The sequence below is a fragment of the Mercenaria mercenaria genome, chromosome 11 (genome assembly GCF_021730395.1).
Source record: "Mercenaria mercenaria strain notata chromosome 11, MADL_Memer_1, whole genome shotgun sequence".
NCBI classification, from domain to species: domain Eukaryota; kingdom Metazoa; phylum Mollusca; class Bivalvia; order Venerida; family Veneridae; genus Mercenaria; species Mercenaria mercenaria.
In genome coordinates, this window is record NC_069371.1 from 48,877,376 (window position 1) to 48,897,040 (window position 19,665).

At 37.0% G+C, this 19,665-nt stretch overlaps 1 protein-coding gene across 2 annotated transcripts in view; it reads left to right on the plus strand.

Annotated features, from left to right (window-relative positions):
• The window catches only part of LOC123532978 (tRNA-dihydrouridine(47) synthase [NAD(P)(+)]-like), a 45,784-nt gene extending 26,503 nt beyond the window's left edge, over positions 1–19,281 (plus strand). For both annotated transcript variants that reach the window (XM_053517377.1, XM_053517378.1), the window contains exons 6-13: positions 2,904–3,056; positions 3,427–3,543; positions 6,086–6,262; positions 7,318–7,414; positions 11,867–11,945; positions 15,687–15,875; positions 17,879–18,007; positions 18,944–19,281. In XM_053517377.1, coding sequence (XP_053373352.1) covers positions 2,904–3,056; positions 3,427–3,543; positions 6,086–6,262; positions 7,318–7,414; positions 11,867–11,945; positions 15,687–15,875; positions 17,879–18,007; positions 18,944–19,016 — 1,014 coding nt within the window. In that variant the 3' untranslated portion in view covers positions 19,017–19,281. The remainder of the gene's footprint in view (positions 1–2,903; positions 3,057–3,426; positions 3,544–6,085; positions 6,263–7,317; positions 7,415–11,866; positions 11,946–15,686; positions 15,876–17,878; positions 18,008–18,943) is intronic.
• Positions 19,282–19,665: the final 384 nt, after the last annotated feature.

Sequence of the window (19,665 nt, forward strand, 5' to 3'; positions counted from 1 at the left end):
GGCTTTCAAGTGGCCCTAAAATTCCTAAAAAATCCTAATTTTTTCAGGCCTCCCTAAAATTCCTAAAAAACACCCAGAAAGGGCCAAATTCCTAAAAAAGCCCTTATTTTTTAAATTATCCCTAATTTTTTTGTAATTTCTATCTGAACCTAATTTTTTTTGCACAAAGTCATGCATAATTAATATCATAAGGAACCAATTAATTTATTGAAGTTAAGATTCATTTACAGAGGATCATTCTGTTCCCTCAGCCCCCCTCCTAAAGTTAGCTGAGAAGTGACCTATAATCATCTAAGTTGCACCCAACTATATCTCGAAATTTAGCCAAAAAAGAACGCACCAGAGGCTACCATTACATACTATTATTTCAAAAATTTCAATGGGAAAACCCATGACCCCCCTCAGATGAGGGAACTACCCCTCCAGTACCTCAAAATTTAGATAAAAATGCACCAGAGACCACTATTTCACATCTGTATTTCCAATTTTTCCAGATGGAGAGTCCCCTAAATTACAGAGATACCCCTCCCACACATCAAAATTTAGACCAAAAATGCAATACAATCCAGCATTTCATACCTGTATTTCAAAATTGTCCAGAGGTGTGAGGCAGCCCCCTGACCTCCCTAAAATTAGGGGGCTAACTCCCTCCTATGTATACCTCTAAATTTAGAACAAAAAATACACCAGCACCCACCATTTCATACCTGTATTTCAAAATTTTCCAGAGGGAGAACCCCCTGAACCCCCTAAATTAAGAGAAGTACCTCTCCAGTACCTCAACATTTAGACCTAATGATGCACCAGCCCCCCACCATTTCATACCTGTTTTTCAAAAATATCAAGGGGGAGAGCCCCCTGACCCACCTAAATTAAGAGAAATACCTCTCCAATACCTCAACATTTAGACGTAGTAATGCACCCATGGCCGCCATATCATACCTGTATATCATAACCTTTCAAGGGGAGACACCATTCTTCCCAGCATGGACAAAGGCCTTACTCCCACACCTGCATGCACCGTCTCGCAATATGTACCTGGCCGGGGACGACCCAGGCCATGTGATGATGAAAAGCAACTAAAAATGTGGTCAAAGGGTGGGCTCGACATGTTGCCCGTGGGCATTAAGTCCTAATTTAGCCCTTATTTTTGGCTAAAATAGCCCTAATTTTTGGCAAAAATAGCCCTAGTTTTTGGCAAAAATATCCCTAATTTTAGCCCTAATTTTTTGCCAAATAGCACTTGAAAGCCTGCCACTGCTACAAGTAGACACCCGTCGTTTATATGACTGAAAAATTGTTGAAAAAGACGTTAAACCCGAACAGACACACACTTCTTTCATGAAAATGAACTTGTCTTGGCAATCGGCAATTATGTCTCTCCCCCCAACCCCGCTTGGGGAGACATACTGTTTTTGCCCTGTCCGTCCGTCCATCCATCACACTTCATTTCTGATCAATAACTGGAGAACCATTTGACCTAGAACCTTCAAACTTCATAGGGTGGCAGGGCTTATGGAGTAGACGACCCCTATTGTTTTTTGGGTCACTCCATCAAAGGTCAAGGTCACAGGGGCCTGAACATGGAAAACCATTTCCGATCAATAACTTGTGGACCACTTTACCCAAATTGTTGAAACTTCATAGGATGATTGTTCATGCAGAGTAGATGATCCCTATTAATTTTGGGGTCACTCTATTAAAGGTCATGGTAACAGCAGACAGAACATGGAAATCCATTTCCAGTCAAATAACTTGGGAACCATTTGACCTAGAACCTTAAAACTTTATAGGGTGATAGGACTTACAGAGTAGATGACCCCTATTGTTTTTGGGGCCACTCCATCAAAGGTTAAGGTCAAAGGGGCCATCTGTCCATCACACTTCATTTTCGATCAATAACTGGAGAACCATTTGACCTACAGCCTTCAAACTTCATAGGGTGATAGGGTGTACAGAGAAGATGACCACTATTATTTTTGTGGTACTAAATCAAAGGTCAATGTCACAGGGGCTTGAATATGGAAACCGTTTCTGATCAATAACTTCAGAACCACTTGACCCAGAATGTTGAAACTTCATAGGATGATTAAACATGTAGAGTAGATGACCGCTAATTCTTTTTGGGTCACATGATCAAAAGTCAGGGTCACAGGGACCAGAACATAGAAAACGGTTTCCGATCAATAACTTGAGAACCATTTGACCCAGAACCTTCAAACTTCATAGGATGATAGGACTTAAAGAAAGAGTAGATGACCCTTATCATTTTTGGGGTCATTTGAGCTAAGGTCAAGGTCACAGGGGCCTGAACATAGAAAACCTTTTCCAATTCATAACTTGAGAACCACTAGGCCCAGAATGTTGAAACTTATTATTGGACATGCCAAGTAGATGATCCCTATTGCAGCCAACCATCAGTGTCTCTTTGAATTTCGCTCCTGTCCCCTATTGACTTCTTGCCAATACGACTATGCATTGGGGAGGCATGCGCTTTTCTACAAAAGCATCCTCTAGTTTCTTTTCTGTTACCTGGGGTCTTCCTCCACCATCAGAGCTGGAAAGTCACCATATGACCTATAATTGTGTCGGTGTGACGTTAAACTTAACAAAATAGAAGTAAATAAATATCATTTTTTTCTGATAGAAAGGGGTTATAGAACCCTAACACTTGCTGTATATAAGCAGATAATTGCAGAAAGTGATAATTAAATTTTTACATGTTAACAATTTCACAGAACTGCATTTGGTAACTTTGGACAAACAGAAGACTGGATTTTTAACAAAGCTTAAGTAAAAAAGATAAAATGAAATGTGAAAAAAATAATGTATTATATAGGTAATGAATAAAGGATGTAATATTACCCTTGTTATATATAGATGTAATTTTTGTTCATACTTAGGTCGGCAACCTTCCATTCAGGCGTATATGTAAGCGTTATGGAGCGGATATAACATGTGGAGAAATGGCAGTTTGTACTAACTTGCTGCAGGGTCAGCAGTCAGAATGGGCACTGCTTAAACGTCACGAATCAGAAGATCTGTTTGGTGTACAGGTATGATACAAGTTGATACTTTGTAATCATTAATATTCATGGGGAACTCATGTTTTGTGTAGGGGCCTCTGTGGCCGAGTGGTTAAGGTCACTGACTTCGAATCACTTGCCCCTGACCGATGGGTTCGAGTCCCACTTTGGGCATCGAATGAGAGTAAGCAATCTAGCTGGCTTGCGGAAGGTGGGTGGTTCTACCCAGATGCCTGTCCTAATGAAAAAATGCATGGAGGGGCACCAAGAGTGCTCCTCCACCATGAAAAGCTGGAAAGTCTCCATATGACCAATAATTGTGTTGATGTGACATTAAATAAAAAAAAAACGAAAAAAAAAAACAACATGTCAGTAACTTCTGTAACTTCTCTTCTTCAAGTTATGTGGAGGTTATCCTGACTCGATGACGAGGTGTGCGCAGCTGATATGTGAAACAATGGACATAGATTTTATAGACATTAACTGTGGATGTCCCATAGATCTTATATTCAACAAGGTATGTGAATTCACATTTATTAATTAGCATACTGTCTATTTTATGGTCCAATAAAATTTATGTAAGTCTGTCTGCTTATTTTATGTCTTTATTTGTTAAGATAGGGTATATTATTTTGCTCATGTTGATCAGCTTGTCTGTCTGTCTGTCTGTCTGTCTGTCGGTAGACCATCTAGTATCACAGTTCAATATATAGAGATTGTTTGGCACAGTGGTCAGACTGTATAGGATAAATGCCAATAGCCTGTAGATGACCCCTGTTGTTTTGGGTCTCAGTAGGTCAAGGTTACAGTGACCTTAAGACCTAAAGCAAGTAGCTGGATAAATATTTTGGCCATGCAGACTTCATAGAATGATTGCCTGTGGTCAGTAGATGATTCCTCAGTGTTTTTGGGTTAGTAGGTCAAATGCATAGATAATAGTGACCTTTAGATCTAAACTGTTTTCTGATCTATAGCTGTAAAACATATTTGCCTTTAGCCAACAGATGACCCCTTTTACTTATGAGGGGTATTCAGGTCAAAGGTCAAGATGACGTGATACATGAGCAGCGCTCCAGATAAGATGCGTATAAGCGTAAATTATGCATTGAAATAATGCATATACGCATGTATGGTCATTTTTATGCATATAAAAGCATAAATGGAATTACAGAAACGCTCGCAATTACTTTATACTAGCCTAAACAAAAACTGAATGGTCTGGATGTATCCTGTAACAGACATATGTGTGAGCATTCTGTTTACGTATAGTGATGGTGTGCTAGTGTTTTTTCAGTCAGTTAAAATGGTCAAAAATTGCAGTGTGCAGAAGACAAATGTGATGGTCAAAGAGTTAAAAAAATACACAAACACTGAGACTACACATATTTTAAACCAACAGAAAATGATCTCTCAAACATCATTCTTCTTCTGGCTCTAGGAACCTTCAGAAGTCCACTATAGATAGGCATTGTGAATCATTGCTAAGGGTGATCCTTTATGGAGAACCAGTGGTAGAGTACGACACAAAACCACCACTCATCAGTGGGTAATACTTTGACTGCTGAATTTCAAATTAACTTCAAACATACAGGTGTTACTCGCAATAAATGTTATAAAACTGATTTCTGGATTTTTCTCATTAACAGAAATTTTCAGGAGTAAAATTACTGGGGTCAAGTTCAGATTTTACCATTTTATTCATTCACAAGAATTATGATCAGTAGATACTCATTGGCTTAAAAAAAGATCTGGAGCCCTGCATGAGAGTGAAAACTACACACCCAGTTTACTCAAACAGGCAATGATATGTATATACATTATAGAAAAAGCTCTTGATTTGAATATTTTCTCGGTATTTGAGAGATCTGCAAATTTCAAGTTGATTTTAAGACATTAGTTTGTCTGAAATTAGGTGTCAACATGTCGGCTCCAGGTTTTAGTCCCACACCTACCAAGTCGTACAGTGTTGCAGAGTCTTACAGGGTTTTCCCTGATGCACAAATCCTGCGTCATAGTCGCACTTTTCTGAGAAATGACCCATAAAAATAAATTCTGTGCGTCACAGTGGACGCAATTTCTTGAAAATCTAAATCAGGCCAATTTTGTTTACAGCATGTACAAAGAGCGATTTTCTGAAAATTTACTTTCAGTTTCATAATTATATGCAGACTGCGTCACCAATTATCTATATTTGTGTTGATATACCAGTCTGCTGTTTACTAGAAACAAAACGATGTAACTCATTGCAGACTTGGAGCGGTCTTCTGTGCATGCCCGAAAGTGATTATCAGTTGTAGCGCACGGCAAAAAACATGCATATTTTTGCATGTCCGCATGCATTTAGTGTACAATATGCATGAAATACTGACTAAAGGTTAGGGTTAGTATCACCATGGTTACAAAATATATACATTTAAGATATTTTCATTCAAATTTAGTTTATCCGGTATGTACCGGAGTCTGTAATTTTTACCAGCGCTCCAAGTCTGCATTGAGTCACAGTCGAAACAAAATGGCTCTACAGCAAAGCAAGCTGACGATGTTTATGACGTTCTCGGCAGAAAGTACAGTAGGACCCAATGGTTCAAATCACCAGTTTCTACTATAACACTGCCTGATAAAAAATACTAAAACCAATTTTAAAATCTATTTTAGCACATATATAAGTAAAAAGTCAACTATCAGCTATTTTTATCATTTTATTCTATGAGGAAACACTTCAATCTGTATAATCACTAGTATTAGTAAAACAAAGTTTTATTCAAAGTACTAAAGGTATATCTGTATGACCCGCAAATTTGGAAATGACCCCCAGATGTGAAATATTGGGGGTCACAATGACCCTCATTTTCAAAAGTCAAGGGAAAACACTGGTCTTATCATGGTTTTGCCGAGAGGCTCTCCCATTTGCAGTGAAATCACTGTCTCATGCGGACTATTTAATATCTCATGTGTTCCATTTAAAACAAAATTCATGAGAAAATAATTGTTGCTTTGTGAATGGTATTTTGCTTTTCTCAAAAGATCATATGTATATAGAGTTATTTCGCTTTGTAAAGGGTGAAGGCAGTGCTTTGATGGGTCGACAGGCAAAGTTTGAACAGATTGTGACTGGTATGAAGTCAGTAATGAACGTTCCTCTCACAGTGAAGATGAGGACAGGCATCTACGACAACAAGAATATAGCCCATACTATATTACCACACCTTAGAGATTGGGGTGTTGCAATGTGTACCGTAAGTTTATCTTTTAAAAAATAAAATATAGCAGGAACATTATGTTAAATAATTTAAACACGATGTTATGGTATATAGCAAGAATGTATTTAAATAATTCAAACATGACATTATAGTATGTAGCAGGAACATTTCATGACTTAAAGTGATGTTATAATATATAGCAGGAATGTGTTTTAATCAAACTACTCCTTGGTGAATTTTTTTCATGGAATTAATGACCGACTCAAACCAACTAAATTAAAATTGTAATATATAGCAGGAACATTTTGTAATTCATTTTATTGAAGCATTATAGTATTTGGCATGGACATGTTATAATGAATCTAAATCCTAAAGATAGTTTCATGAGGGTGTAGCAAGAATGAATTATTTTGTGTTGTGTGTAGCTGATTTAGTGTGTTTAAACTGACTAAAATGCTCTTATGATATATCATTTTGATTCTATTATTTCTTTATCCTGGTGAAGCTGAAACAGCGAAGCTAGTAGATTTAAAATAAAAATTGATAAACCCATACCAGTGTTAGACGTGTTATCCCTCAGTTATTGACTATTAAATATTTCTATTATTTCTTGTATGTAAAAACAGTAGATCAAATATGGTAGCACTGATTTTGGTCCTATGAAAGTCCTTTTAGTTGATGCCATTGACTTGTATGAATGAAATAAAATGGTTTCAACACTAGAAGCTGCATGCTTACAGATTCAAGTTTCATTTCGTAAGATTTAGTGTTTTCACATTTTTGCATTCAATTTATGTTTTACGTTTTGTATTTTGAAAAATATGAAGATGATATGTTCTGGTCTGATGAGTTTTCACTGAGTTATAACCCTTTGGTTATTCAACATTAGTTTCTGCGGTGTGATCCTTGTCCAGGTATTCCTCAGCGATGGCTATTTTATAGGGATATGACTTTGTGGATTTGAATTTTTTAAGGTAAAGGGTATTTTATTTGTCAGTTGGCATTTAATTTATAGCTTTGAGTCAGTCATTAATTCCATAAAATTGGCCGCCGAGGAGTAGTTATGTTTTCACAATATTTGATATTTTCAGTTACATGGCAGATCACGGACACAGAGGTACACAAGGACAGCTGACTGGGAATACATTAATTATTGTGCAGAGGCAGCTGCACCAATGCCTCTCTTTGGTAATATATTTTATGCTGCTTACTTTAGTGTAAAAAAGTTTAAATTTGTGAAAAAACTTTTTAGCCCACCTGAACTTTGTTCAGGGTAAGCTATTAGTATAGGTGGATGGTCTGTCGTCGGTCATCCATCGTCCTGCGTCAACATTTTTACTTAAACATCTTCTCCTCTGAAACTACTGGTCAGATTTACACCAAACTTGGTAAATAGCATCCTGCCATAGACATCTACAAAGTTTGTTCAAATGGTGTGTGTTGGCCTCTATAAGGGACTGCCAGAGCTAAAATTAGAAAAACCTTTAAACAAATTCTTCTCTTGAACCGATTGTTGGATCTTCATCAAACTTGGTCTGAAGCATCATTATAAGGTCCTCTCAAAAGTATGTACAAGTGGCCCATTTTTAGGGGCTGCTAGAGCTGAAAATAGACGTACTGTGAAACAACTTCTTCTTATGAACCGCTTGATGGATTTTCATCAAACTTGGACTGAAGCATCATAAGGTCCTCTACCAAGTTTGTTCAAATGGAATCCCCTTTTAGGTGTCGCTTGAGCTAAAAATAAAAATACCTTTAATCAACTTTTTCTCATGAAACACTTGAAGGATCTTCATCAAACTTGGTCTGTAGCATTATTATAAGGTTCTCTTCAAAATTTATTCAAATGGGGGCACTTGGCCCCTTTTAGGAGCCACAAGAGCAAAAAAATAGATTTACCATTAAATGACTTCTTTCCATGAATGGTTTGATAGATCCTCATCAAACTTACTCTGTAGTATCATTATAAGTACCTCTTCCAAACTTGTTCAGATGGGAACAATCGGCCCTTTAAAGGGGCCGCGAAGGCTTAAAATAAAAATAGACATACTGCTAAAAAAAACTTCCTCTTATGAACAGCATTTTGGATCTTCATCAAACTTGGTCTGAAGCATCATAAGGTCCTCTACCAAGTTTGTTCAGACTGAAGCCCCTTTTAGGCGCCGCATGGGCTAAAAATAAAAATACCTTCAATCAACTTCTTCTCATGAACCAATTGATGGATCTTCATCAAACTTGGTTTGTAGTATTATTATGAGGTCCTCTCATCATTTTGTTCAAATGGGGATGATTGGCCCCTTAAGGAGCCACTAGAACTAAAAATAGAAATACCTTTAAATGACTTCTCCTCATGAACCGAAGGATGGATCTTCATCAAACTTGGTCTGTAGCATCATTATAAGGTCCTCTCCAAAATTTATTCAAATGGAGATGCTTGGCCCCAATTAGAGGCCACTAGAACTAAAAATAGGAATGTCTTTAAATGACTTTTTCTCATGAACCCCTGGATGGATCTTCATCAAACTTGATTTGTAGCATCATTATACAGTCCTCAACCAAATTTGTTCAGTCAGGGGCACTTGGCTCCTTTTAAGGGCTGCTAGAGCTAAAAATAGAAATACCCTAAAACAATATCTTCTCATGAACTGCTGGATGGATCTTCATCAAACTTGATCTGGAACATAATATTCTCTACTAAAACGGATCAAATGGAAGCACTTGGCTCCTTTTACGGACCATTATAGCTTAAAATAGAAATACCGGTACCTTTAAACAACTTCTTTTCATGAAATTACTGATGGATCTCCATCAAACTTGACATGTAACATCATTGTCAGGTCTCCCGCCAATTTTGTTCAAATGGGGATGCTTGGCCCCATGTACAGACCACTAGAGCTAAAGATTGAAATACCTTTAAATGACATATTCTCATGAAACTCTGGGTGGATCATCATAAAACTTGGTCTGTAGCATCATTGTAAGGTCCTCACCCAAATTTGTTCAATTGGGGGCACTTGGCCCCTTGTAATGGCCTCTAGAGCTGAAAGTAGAAAAATCTGTCATGAATCCACTTGATGGATCTTTATCAAACTTGGTCTGTAGCGTCCTTGTAAGGTCCTCTCCCAAACTTGTTCAAATGGTTATGCTTGGTTACTTTAAGGGGACACCAGAGCTAAAAACAGAAACGAATTAAATAACTAATAAATGTAAATACTAAAAAGTAAATAAATAAATAAGTAAAATCATTCTTAGATAGACCTGTCTCAAGTTTGTCAGAATTGTCCTTAAATAACCATGTTTCAAGTTTGTCGGAATCATCCCTAGTTAGACCTGTCTCCAGTTTGTCAGAATCATCCTTAGATAGATATCTTGCAGGTTTGTTTAAATTGTCTTTAGATAGACCTGTGAAAGTTTGTCAGAATCATCCCTTGATAGACCTGTCTCAAGTTTGTCAGAATCATCCTGAGATAGACCTGTCTCAGATTTGTCAGAATCATGCTTAGAAAGACCTGTCTTGAGTGTGTCAGAATTGTCCTTTAGTAGACCAGCCTTAAGTTTGTCAGAAACATCATAAGATAAAGCTGTCTCAAGTTTGTCAGAATTGTCTGTAGATAGACCTGTCTCAAGTTTGTTAAAATCATCCTTAGATAGACCTTCCTTAGTTTGTTAAACACATCGTTAGATTGACCTGTCTCAGGTTTGTTAAACTCATCCTCAGATTGACCCGTCTCAATTTGGTTAACTCATCCTTAGATAGACGTGTCTCAAGTTTGTTAAACACATCCTTAGATAGACCTGTCTCAAGTTTGTTAAAATCATCCTTAGATAGACCTGTCTCAGGTTTGTTAAAATTATCCTTAGATAGACCTGTCTCAGGTTTGTTAAACTCATCCTTAGATTGACCCGTCTCAAGTTTGTTAAACTCATCCTTAGATTGACCTATCTCAAGTTTGTTAAACTCGTCGTTAGATAGACCTTTCTCAAGTTTGTTAGAATTATCCATAGATAGACCTTTCTCAAGTTTGTTAGAATCATCCTTAGATAGACCTGTCTCAAGTTTGTTAAAATCATCCTTAGATAGACCTGTCTCAAGTTTGTTGAAATCATCCTTAGATCCACCTGACTTGAGTTTGTTAAAATCATCCTTAGATAGACCTATCTCAAGTTTGTTAAAATCATCCTTTGATAGACTTGTCTCAAGTTTGTTGAAATCATCCTTAGACAGACCCGTCTCAAGTTTGGTTTGTCAGAATTGTCTGTGGATAGACCTGTCTCAAGCTTGTTAAACTCATCCTTAGATCCTTAGATAGACCTGTCTCAAGTTTGTCAGAATTGTCTGTAGATAGACCTGTCTTTAGTTAGTTAAACTCATCCTTAGATAGACCTGTCTCAAGTTTGTCAGTATTGTCTGTAGATAGACCCGTCTCAATTTTGTTGAAATCATCGTTAGATAGACCTGTCTCAAGTCTGTCAGAATTGTCTGTAGATAGACCCATCTCAAGTTTGTTGAAATCATCCGTAGATAGACCTGTCTCAAGTCTGTCAGAATTGTCTGTAGATAGACCCGTCTCAAGTTTGTTGAAATCATCCGTAGATAGACCTGTCTCAAGTCTGTCAGAATTGTCTGTAGATAGACCCGTCTCAAGTTTGTTGAAATCATCCGTAGATAGACCTGTCTCAAGTCTGTCAGAATTGTCTGTAGATAGACCCGTCTCAAGTTCGTTGAAATCATCCTTAAATAGACCCGTCTCAAGTTTGTTTTGTCAGAATTGTCTGTGGATAGACCTGTCTCAAGCTTGTTAAACTCATCCTTAGATCCTTAGATAGACCTGTCTCAAGTTTGTCAGAATTGTCTGTAGATAGACCTGTCTTTAGTTAGTTAAACTCATCCTTAGATAGACCTGTCTCAAGTTTGTCAGAATTGTCTGTAGATAGACCCGTCTCAATTTTGTTGAAATCATCGTTAGATAGACCTGTCTCAAGTCTGTCAGAATTGTCTGTAGATAGACCCGTGTCAAGTTTCTTGAAATCATCCGTAGATAGACATGTCTCAAGTCTGTCAGAATTGTCTGTAGATAGACCCGTCTCAAGTTTGTTGAAATCATCCGTAGATAGACCTGTCTCAAGTCTGTCAGAATTGTCTGTAGATAGACCCATCTCAAGTTTGTTGAAATCATCCGTAGATAGACATGTCTCAAGTCTGTCAGAATTGTCTGTAGATAGACCCGCCTCAAGTTTGTTGAAATTATCCGTAGATAGACCTGTCTCAAGTCTGTCAGAATTGTCTGTAGATAGACCCGTCTCAAGTTTGTTGAAATCATCCGTAGATAGACCTGTCTCAAGTCTGTCAGAATTGTCTGTAGATAGACCCGTCTCAAGTTTGTTGAAATCATCCGTAGATAGATTTGTGTGAAGTTTGTCAGAATCATCCTTAGATAGACTTGTCTGAAGTTAGTTCAAATGGTTTTGTTGTTACTGCACTTGTCTTGATCAGCATTTACCAAACTTGATCAGAAACAAGCTCAAATTATCTTGGTCAGGAGAGTGACGTAGAACCAACATGGCCCTCTTGCCTTGTTTATTATTAAGTCAACTAGAGGATAGGTTTTGATGTTTTCTTAAAACTTGTTTTTGTTGCAGGGAATGGTGATATACTTACATATGAAGATTACAATCTGCACAGAGAACAGTCTGCTGTCGGTGGAGTCATGCTCGCTAGGTAAATAGATGTAAAAAAAAATATTTTTATTTTTTGATACCAGAAACCGTTCTCACTTATGTAAGTGCCAGTTTTTGTTCCTGAATGTGTTAGAAAATATATTTGTAATAATTTGTTTGATTTTTCTGCCTTTTAAACTTGTCTTATTGTTTCTTAAATATTGACATGATATGATCATTACTTGATTGTCAACATTGATGCTGGTTAAATACGTCGTTGTCATCTGGATGCTTTTGCCCTATCGTCCACACTTTTCTTCAAATGCCATCACCTCTGAAACCAGTTGTTGGAAGTTGATTAGATAAACTTCCTTGGAAGGTCCTGTTTCAGAGTTGTTCAAAGAATTCCATTCCGTGCAGAATTTTAGTTGCCATAGTAAACAAAAGGAAAAACTTCAAAAATCGAGCTCTCCAAAACTGCATGGCCTAGAGCTTAGTGTGTTCAAATAATTCCCCTGGAGTCAAAATAGGCCACACCATTGGTTTCACTTGAATGTATAGGAAAAACTTTCTTGTCTAAAACCTCAGGCCCTTGAGCTTAAATATTTAGCAGTGTAGCATTGTTTAGTGGTCCTCTACGATGATTGTTTCAAATTGTGCCTTTGGTGTAAGAAAACTCATTAAAAATTTTTGTGTCTGGTGCTGTAAGTTGCATTGTCTAGTGGTTCTCTAACAAGTTTATCTAAATTGGTCCTACCCTGGGGTCATTTGTTTTACATAGGTTTATTAAAGAAAAAAGTTTAAACATCCTCTTGTCTTAAGCCTCAATGCCTAGAGCTTAGACATTTTGTCATATAGCATTGTGTAGAGGTCTTCTTGCTAGAAATCATGTACCCATTTGAGTCAGGTGTACGATATATACATGTATGGTCATCATGGCCTACTTCATATTCTGTTACCATTTTGGCCTAAATGTTAAGTTACCATGGAAAAACTGATGGTCTCTTGACTGATAAAGAAAAACCTCTTTAAGACCATATTCCTTTGACTGCTCCGAACAGTATTCCAGAAATTTTAGAGTAGTCTTCTAAATGTTGTCAAAGAACTTAATTATTACACTTTTCTGCTCTGGTACGTGTACCCAGCCCTGTTGATAATCCATTGTGGATAGGAACCAATACTACTTTTCATTGTCATAAACATTTATCAGTAACTGTTCTGTCTGCACCAGATTTTATTTAGAACTGTCTACATATGATCTAAAAGTTCTCACTACTCTTTCACTCATTGACTGAAGAGTTTGTCCAGGAGTAGTCTTGGAAGTCAAAGGAATACAACCTTAGGTCAATAAATAGACCATAACATCATAATTGCTTTCATAGTTTGTGAAAGAGTCACTATTAACAGACCAGTAGTAATTTATTAACTGGATCCTGGTAACAGATTTTAATGCCATTAGTCATGTAAGACAGGGACTTGCTATAAACACATTTTAAAGGCCAAAACAATACATCAGTGGGAACAGTAAGTGTCACATAACTCGGGCAGTGGCGCTAAGTCTAAGGCATCACTGGGGCAGCCTAGACTGTAGTTCATATTTTGTTCAGAACATCCAGATGTTATCTCTTAAGGCAGTGGACCAGTAATGACAGTCTGCAATTTCCATTTGTTTACATATTCTCATCTGTTATTTCTGCATTTTTCAGCAGTAAATGTAGCCCATGCAGGCAATATTTTGGTGACAATGAATGGAAATCACAGATAGTCATTACGGTCCACTACCTTAATAAGAGAAATTAATTTGATTAGGATTCAGATTTTTAGCTCGACTATTCAAAGAATAGGTAGAGCTATTGGACTCACCCATGCGTCCCCTTGGTTGTTTTTGTATGTAAGCTGGTATCTCAGTAACCAATGGTGAGAATGGATTTAAACTTCAAACACTTACTCACAGTGATAAACTGACTTACATTGCACTTGTTCCATAACTCTATTTTGCTTTTTAGCTTACCTGAGCCAAAGGCTCATGGTGAGCTTTTGTGACTGCTCAATGTCCGTTGTGCGTCCGTCAACATTTTCTAAAAAAATCTTCTTGAAAATCACTGGGCAAAATTATACCAAACTTCACAGGAATGATCCTTGGGTGGCCCCCTTTCAAAACTGTTCAAAGAATTGAATTCCATGCAACTCTGGTTGCCGTGGCAACCAAAAGGAAAAACTTTAAAAATCTTCTTGTCCAAAACCACAAGGCGTAGAGCCTTGATATTTGGCATGTGACATTATCTAATGGTCCTCTATAAAGATTGTTCAAATTGTGCCCTTGGGGTGAAAAGAGGCCCCGCCCCGGGGGTCACAAGTTTTACATTGACATGTATAGAATCTTCTTGTCTAAAACCATAAAACCTAGGCCTTTAATATTTGATATGTAGCATTGCCTTGTGGTCCTCTATCAAAATTGTTCAAATTATAAACCTGGGGTGAAAAGAGGCCCTGCCCCAGGGTTCTCAAGTTTTACATAGACTTGTATAGGAAAAAAACTTTGAAAATCTTCTTGTCAGAAACTGCAAGGCGCTTTTGATATTTGGTATGTTGCATTGCCTTGTGGTCCTCTACCAAAATTGTTCAAATTATGCCCCTGGGGTGAAAAGAGGCCCTGCCCTGGGGTCCCAAGTTTAACATACATGTAGACTTATATAAGAATAAAAAAATAAAAATCTTCTTGAAAGTTCAAGGCCTAGGCCTTTGATATTTGGTATGTAGCATTGCCTAGTGGATCTCTAACAAGATTGTTCAAATTATGCCCCTGGGGTGAAAAGAGGCCCCCGCTCTGGGAGTTACTTATATGAGTTATATAGGAAAAAATACTTCAAAAATTATCAGATCATATTTCCTAGACTGTTTAATTATAATTTCCTGATGACCCCAAGTAATTAGGGGTCACTTGACTGTGACCTTGACCTACTGACCTACTTTCTTGTTTTTTAAGATACAGCCTTGAAATTTGGATGACATGCACAATTTTGCACACCGATCTTAAAACTGACTTTCAGTGACCATGAATATGACCTACTGACCTACTTTCTTAATATTTTAGCATCAGTTTGCCATTTGAAACATGTGGCTCATATTACTCAGGTGAGCGATTCAAGGTCATCATGACCCTCTTGTTTACAAAATTATGCCCCATATTTGACTTAGAAATTTTGGGTTAAGGTTTTGTACGTAGGCTGCTATCTCAGTATCCTTTAATGTGTATGGATTGAAACTTCACACACTTGTTCACTTTCATGATCTGACATGCAGTGCACAGGTTCCATAACTCTAGTTTGCATTTTCACAAAATTATGCCCGTTTTTGAACTAAGCAGTTTTTGTTTAAGTTTTTGTATGTAAGCTGGTATCTCAGTACCCGCTGGTGGGAATGGATTTAAACTTTATACACTTGTTCACTGTCATGAGCTGATATGCATTGTACAGGTTCCATAACTCTATTTTGCTTTTTTACAAAATTATGCCCCGTTTTGGGGTTAAGGTTTTGTGTGTAAGCTGCTATCTCAGTACCCACAAATGAGAATGGATTGAACCTTCACACACTTGTTCACTTTCATGATCTGACATGCTATGCACATCTGACATGCTATGCACAGGTTCCATAACTCTACCTGGCATTTTTTCAAAATTATGCCCATTTTTCGACATAGCAGTTTTGGTCAAGTTTTTGTATGTAAGCTGGTATCTTGTTGAGAATGTTTTCATCAATATTATAATGTTACCAAATATCAGACAGGTGTGTTTTGTTGTAGGGGAGCTTTAATAAAGCCATGGTTATTCACTGAGATAAAAGAGCAGAGACACTGGGATATATCATCTACAGAGAGATTTGATATGCTCCGGGATTATGTCAACTTTGGAATGGACAACTGGGGGTCTGATCAACAGGGAATAGAAATCACAAGAAGATTTTTGTTGGAGTGGCTGTCTTTTCTGTACAGGTGAGAATCAGGTCGTAGTTTTGCTGTAGTTTTGTGAAATTTGTTATCCCCCGACGAAAGTCGGAGGGATATAGTTTTGGCGTTGTCCGTCCGTCCATCCATCCGTCGGTCTGTAGCCATATCTAGGAAACGGTTGGGAATATTTATATAAAACTTCATATACATGTTCACCACTATGAGTTTTTGCGGCCGGCCAAGTTTCAGTCAGATTGCCCTAGTAACACCAGAGTTATGGCACTTAGAAGTTTCTAGTGTTAACTATATAGGGTACTGTAAATATGGCAATTTCTGCATCATAACTTTTGATATATTTGACCTAGAACTATGAAACTTAAACAGACTTTAGATCACCGTAATGTGGTTGTGTACACACAATTTCGTTCAGATTTATTTTGTAAATTAAGAGTTATTGCCCTTTAATTGTATAAAAATCCACATATTTGTACATAACAAACTTACCATTTGGTAGAATTTCATTAAATTTCTTTCATTCTTTTCCATGAACATTTATTGTAAACATGTGAAATTGTGTACCCACACCTGGTCACCCCCTTACCTTGATCACCCTCCCAACCCCCGCCCCCCCAACCCCCCCATCCCCCCACCCCCCACCACAAAAAAATAAAAAAATTATTCCTTATTTTAGATTTTTATCAAAGAAACGTCATATACATGTTCAACACTATAAGGTTATGGGACCCTTCAAGTTTCAGTCAGATTGCCCTAGTAACACCAGAGTTATGGCCCTTAGAAGTTTCTAGTATTAACTATATAGGGTACTATAAATATGGCAATTTCTGCATCATAACTTTTGATATATTTGACCTAGAACTATGAAACTTAAACAGAATTTAGAGCACTATAATGTGGTTATGCACACACAATTTTGTACCGATTTCTTTTGTAACTTCAGAGTTATTGCCCTTTAATTGTCTAAAAATCCACGTATTTGTACATAACAAACTTACCATTTGGCAGAATTTCATTAAATTTCTTTCATTTCTTTTCCCTGAGCACATTAGTAACATGTGAAGTTGTTAACCCACACCCGGTCACCCACTTGCCTTGGTCACACCCTGTCCCCCTCGCAACCCCCCTAAAATTTTTTTTTTATTTTTTTCATGCCTTATTTTAGATTTTTTTCAAACCTTCCATGAATATTTATCAACATGCAAGTTGTACCATTCCCCCACCTCGCATTTCAATTCACTGCATTTAATTTTAAAAGCTAAGCTTATTACAGTAAGCATATCCCATTCAAAATAAATTTTTTAGTCAGGATCAAAGTATCATACATTCATAAAATAAAGTCTATATATACTCTTTAATTAAACATTTGTTTTCTGTATAATTGATGTTGACTAATGAAATTATTTGCTTCTTATTAACATCCTTAACTTTTAGCTGGATATATTTTTTTGCCATTCCTCACGACAAACCCTTTCGGCGGGGGATACCAATTCATCGAATTTGCTTGTTTGAAATGAGTTGTATGGAAGTTACTTGAAAGAAGTTGTTTGCAAGTTGCTTGAAAGGAGATGTGTGGAAGTTGTTTGAAAGGAGTTGTGAGGAAGTTGTCTGCAAATTGTGTGGAAGTTGCTTGAAAGGAGTTGTATGGAATTTCTTTGAAAGGCATTGTGTGGAAGTTGCTTGAAGAGTTGTTTGGAAGATGTTTGAAAGGGGTTGTGTGGAAGATGCTTAAAAGAAGTTTGTGGAAGTTGTTAAAAAGTTGTGTGGAAGTTGACCAAAAGGAGTTGTGTAGATTTCATATTGGAAGTTGGTGTAAAGGAGTTGTAAAGCAGAAGGCAACGACTTCAGAACCAATCACACCTATGTATGCAATTGGTCCCGATGCTAAATGGGCAGGGTAAATTTGACAGCTCAGGATCGTTTTTTTGGCAATTGTGACAACACATTTGTTAAAACACATTAGTTGACATTTACATTTCCTCATTACATGACAAGAAAGTATGAAAATAACTTGGAAGGGTATTTTTATGCAGGTATATTCCAGTGGGAATCTTAGAACGTGTACCCCAGCAGATCAATGAGAGGCCGCCATTCTATAAGGGGAGAGATGAAATGGAGACTCTAATGGCTAGTCCAAATTGTGGAGACTGGGTCAAAATTAGGTATGATATATGTTACTTATACTATATATTTGGGATAGGGCAGCGCTTTTCTGTCATTCCATCTGTTTGTTATTCAGTCCAACAGTTTTGTGTCCGTTCCTAGACTGACATCCATCAAGGAGTTCAAGAATTACTTTGCACTAACGATACCATGTGTCTTGCACAATAGCTAGACCGTAGCTCAGAGATCAAGGTCACACTTGGAGGTCAGATGTTAACAAGGGTGTTTGGTTTGAGGTTTTGAAATTTTTCAAATAGTAAAGCATTTGTAATTACCCTTTCATTGTTATCCTCATCCAGATGTTTTGCTTGTTAGCAAGTTTATCAAGTTCTTTAAGGCCAGACACTTTCAAAATCCACACATGTTCTTGGTATCATTAATTGATAACTCTTGCCAGTAATTCTAGCCAACATTACATCAATTTTTTGCCCTTTTTAAATGCCTGATTTGATGTTTTGTGGCAAATATGAAATAAATAAAATCTATAGAAAAATAAATTTGAAATTGCTATGTTGTCTTGGAATGTATACAAAATTAATACATCCTGTAGAAATATACGTATATTTTAGGCTATGGCAATACTTTAAAGTGGAGAAAAGACATGCAACACGTATCAATTTTTAGTTAGATTTCAGTTCTCTTGTAGTGAAATACTCAGTCCATTGGAATTCGAGATAATGATTTTCAGCAGTAATTTTTTTGACTGTCCCCAAAAACTTATATGACTGTACTGACAGGAGACCAATTCGGTCCTTTTGTGATCCCCAAAATTGTGGGGTGGGGGCACAGAGATTTGCTCTTGTCCATCCATATGTCCGGATTGTGTCATGTATACTTGACATAGAGTCCTCAAACGTGATTGGATTGTTATTCAGTGCTTATGAAACCAGAAAGGTAGCAATAATTTGTATAGTTAACATTCTTTTACATTTCAGTGAGATGCTGCTTGGAAGAGTACCAGATGGGTTTAATTTCCTACCGAAACACAAGGCAAATGCTTATAAGTAAATGTGGGATTAATGACAGTTGAGGTTTATTGAGATAAATTGAACAATTCTAGGTTTATAATGAATTCTGTTTGTTGCAACCACAGTATACTTGCATTATATTTTAACTATAAGGAGTTCATGTAATAATCAAGTTATTGCCCAAGGACCAATGACTGATAGTTTTGAATATTGACTGTCAAGCCAGTCAGTGAGTTTGACTGTTGACTGGTAAACCATTCAGTGAGTGTTTTACTACTTGATTTCAAAATAAAATTTTCATTGTTTTTTTCTTCGTATTTTCACTGTAATATTAGTGACATTCGATTGTTAACGAAAGGACTAGTCATACAGCAAAAAGCTTTGGACAGACAATTTATGGAAAAAAACGTCTTGCTACAGTGTTCTTTCATTTTAACTAAAGTCTTGCAGTAACCATGGTACCTGCAGGCCCGAAGGTACCTATAGTCTCTCATGTTAAAGCAGCTTTGTTGCAATTTCAGTCAAATTGTTAACAATGTGTTTGATGTAGAATATAAAGAAAACTTGCATTAATCAAGCAACAACCTAATACTCTTGAAATTTTCCATTATTATCTGTGTGGTTAAGGTTGCTAATTCAGAATCACTTGCCATTCACCACTTTGGGTTCGAAACTTCGCTTAGGATGTA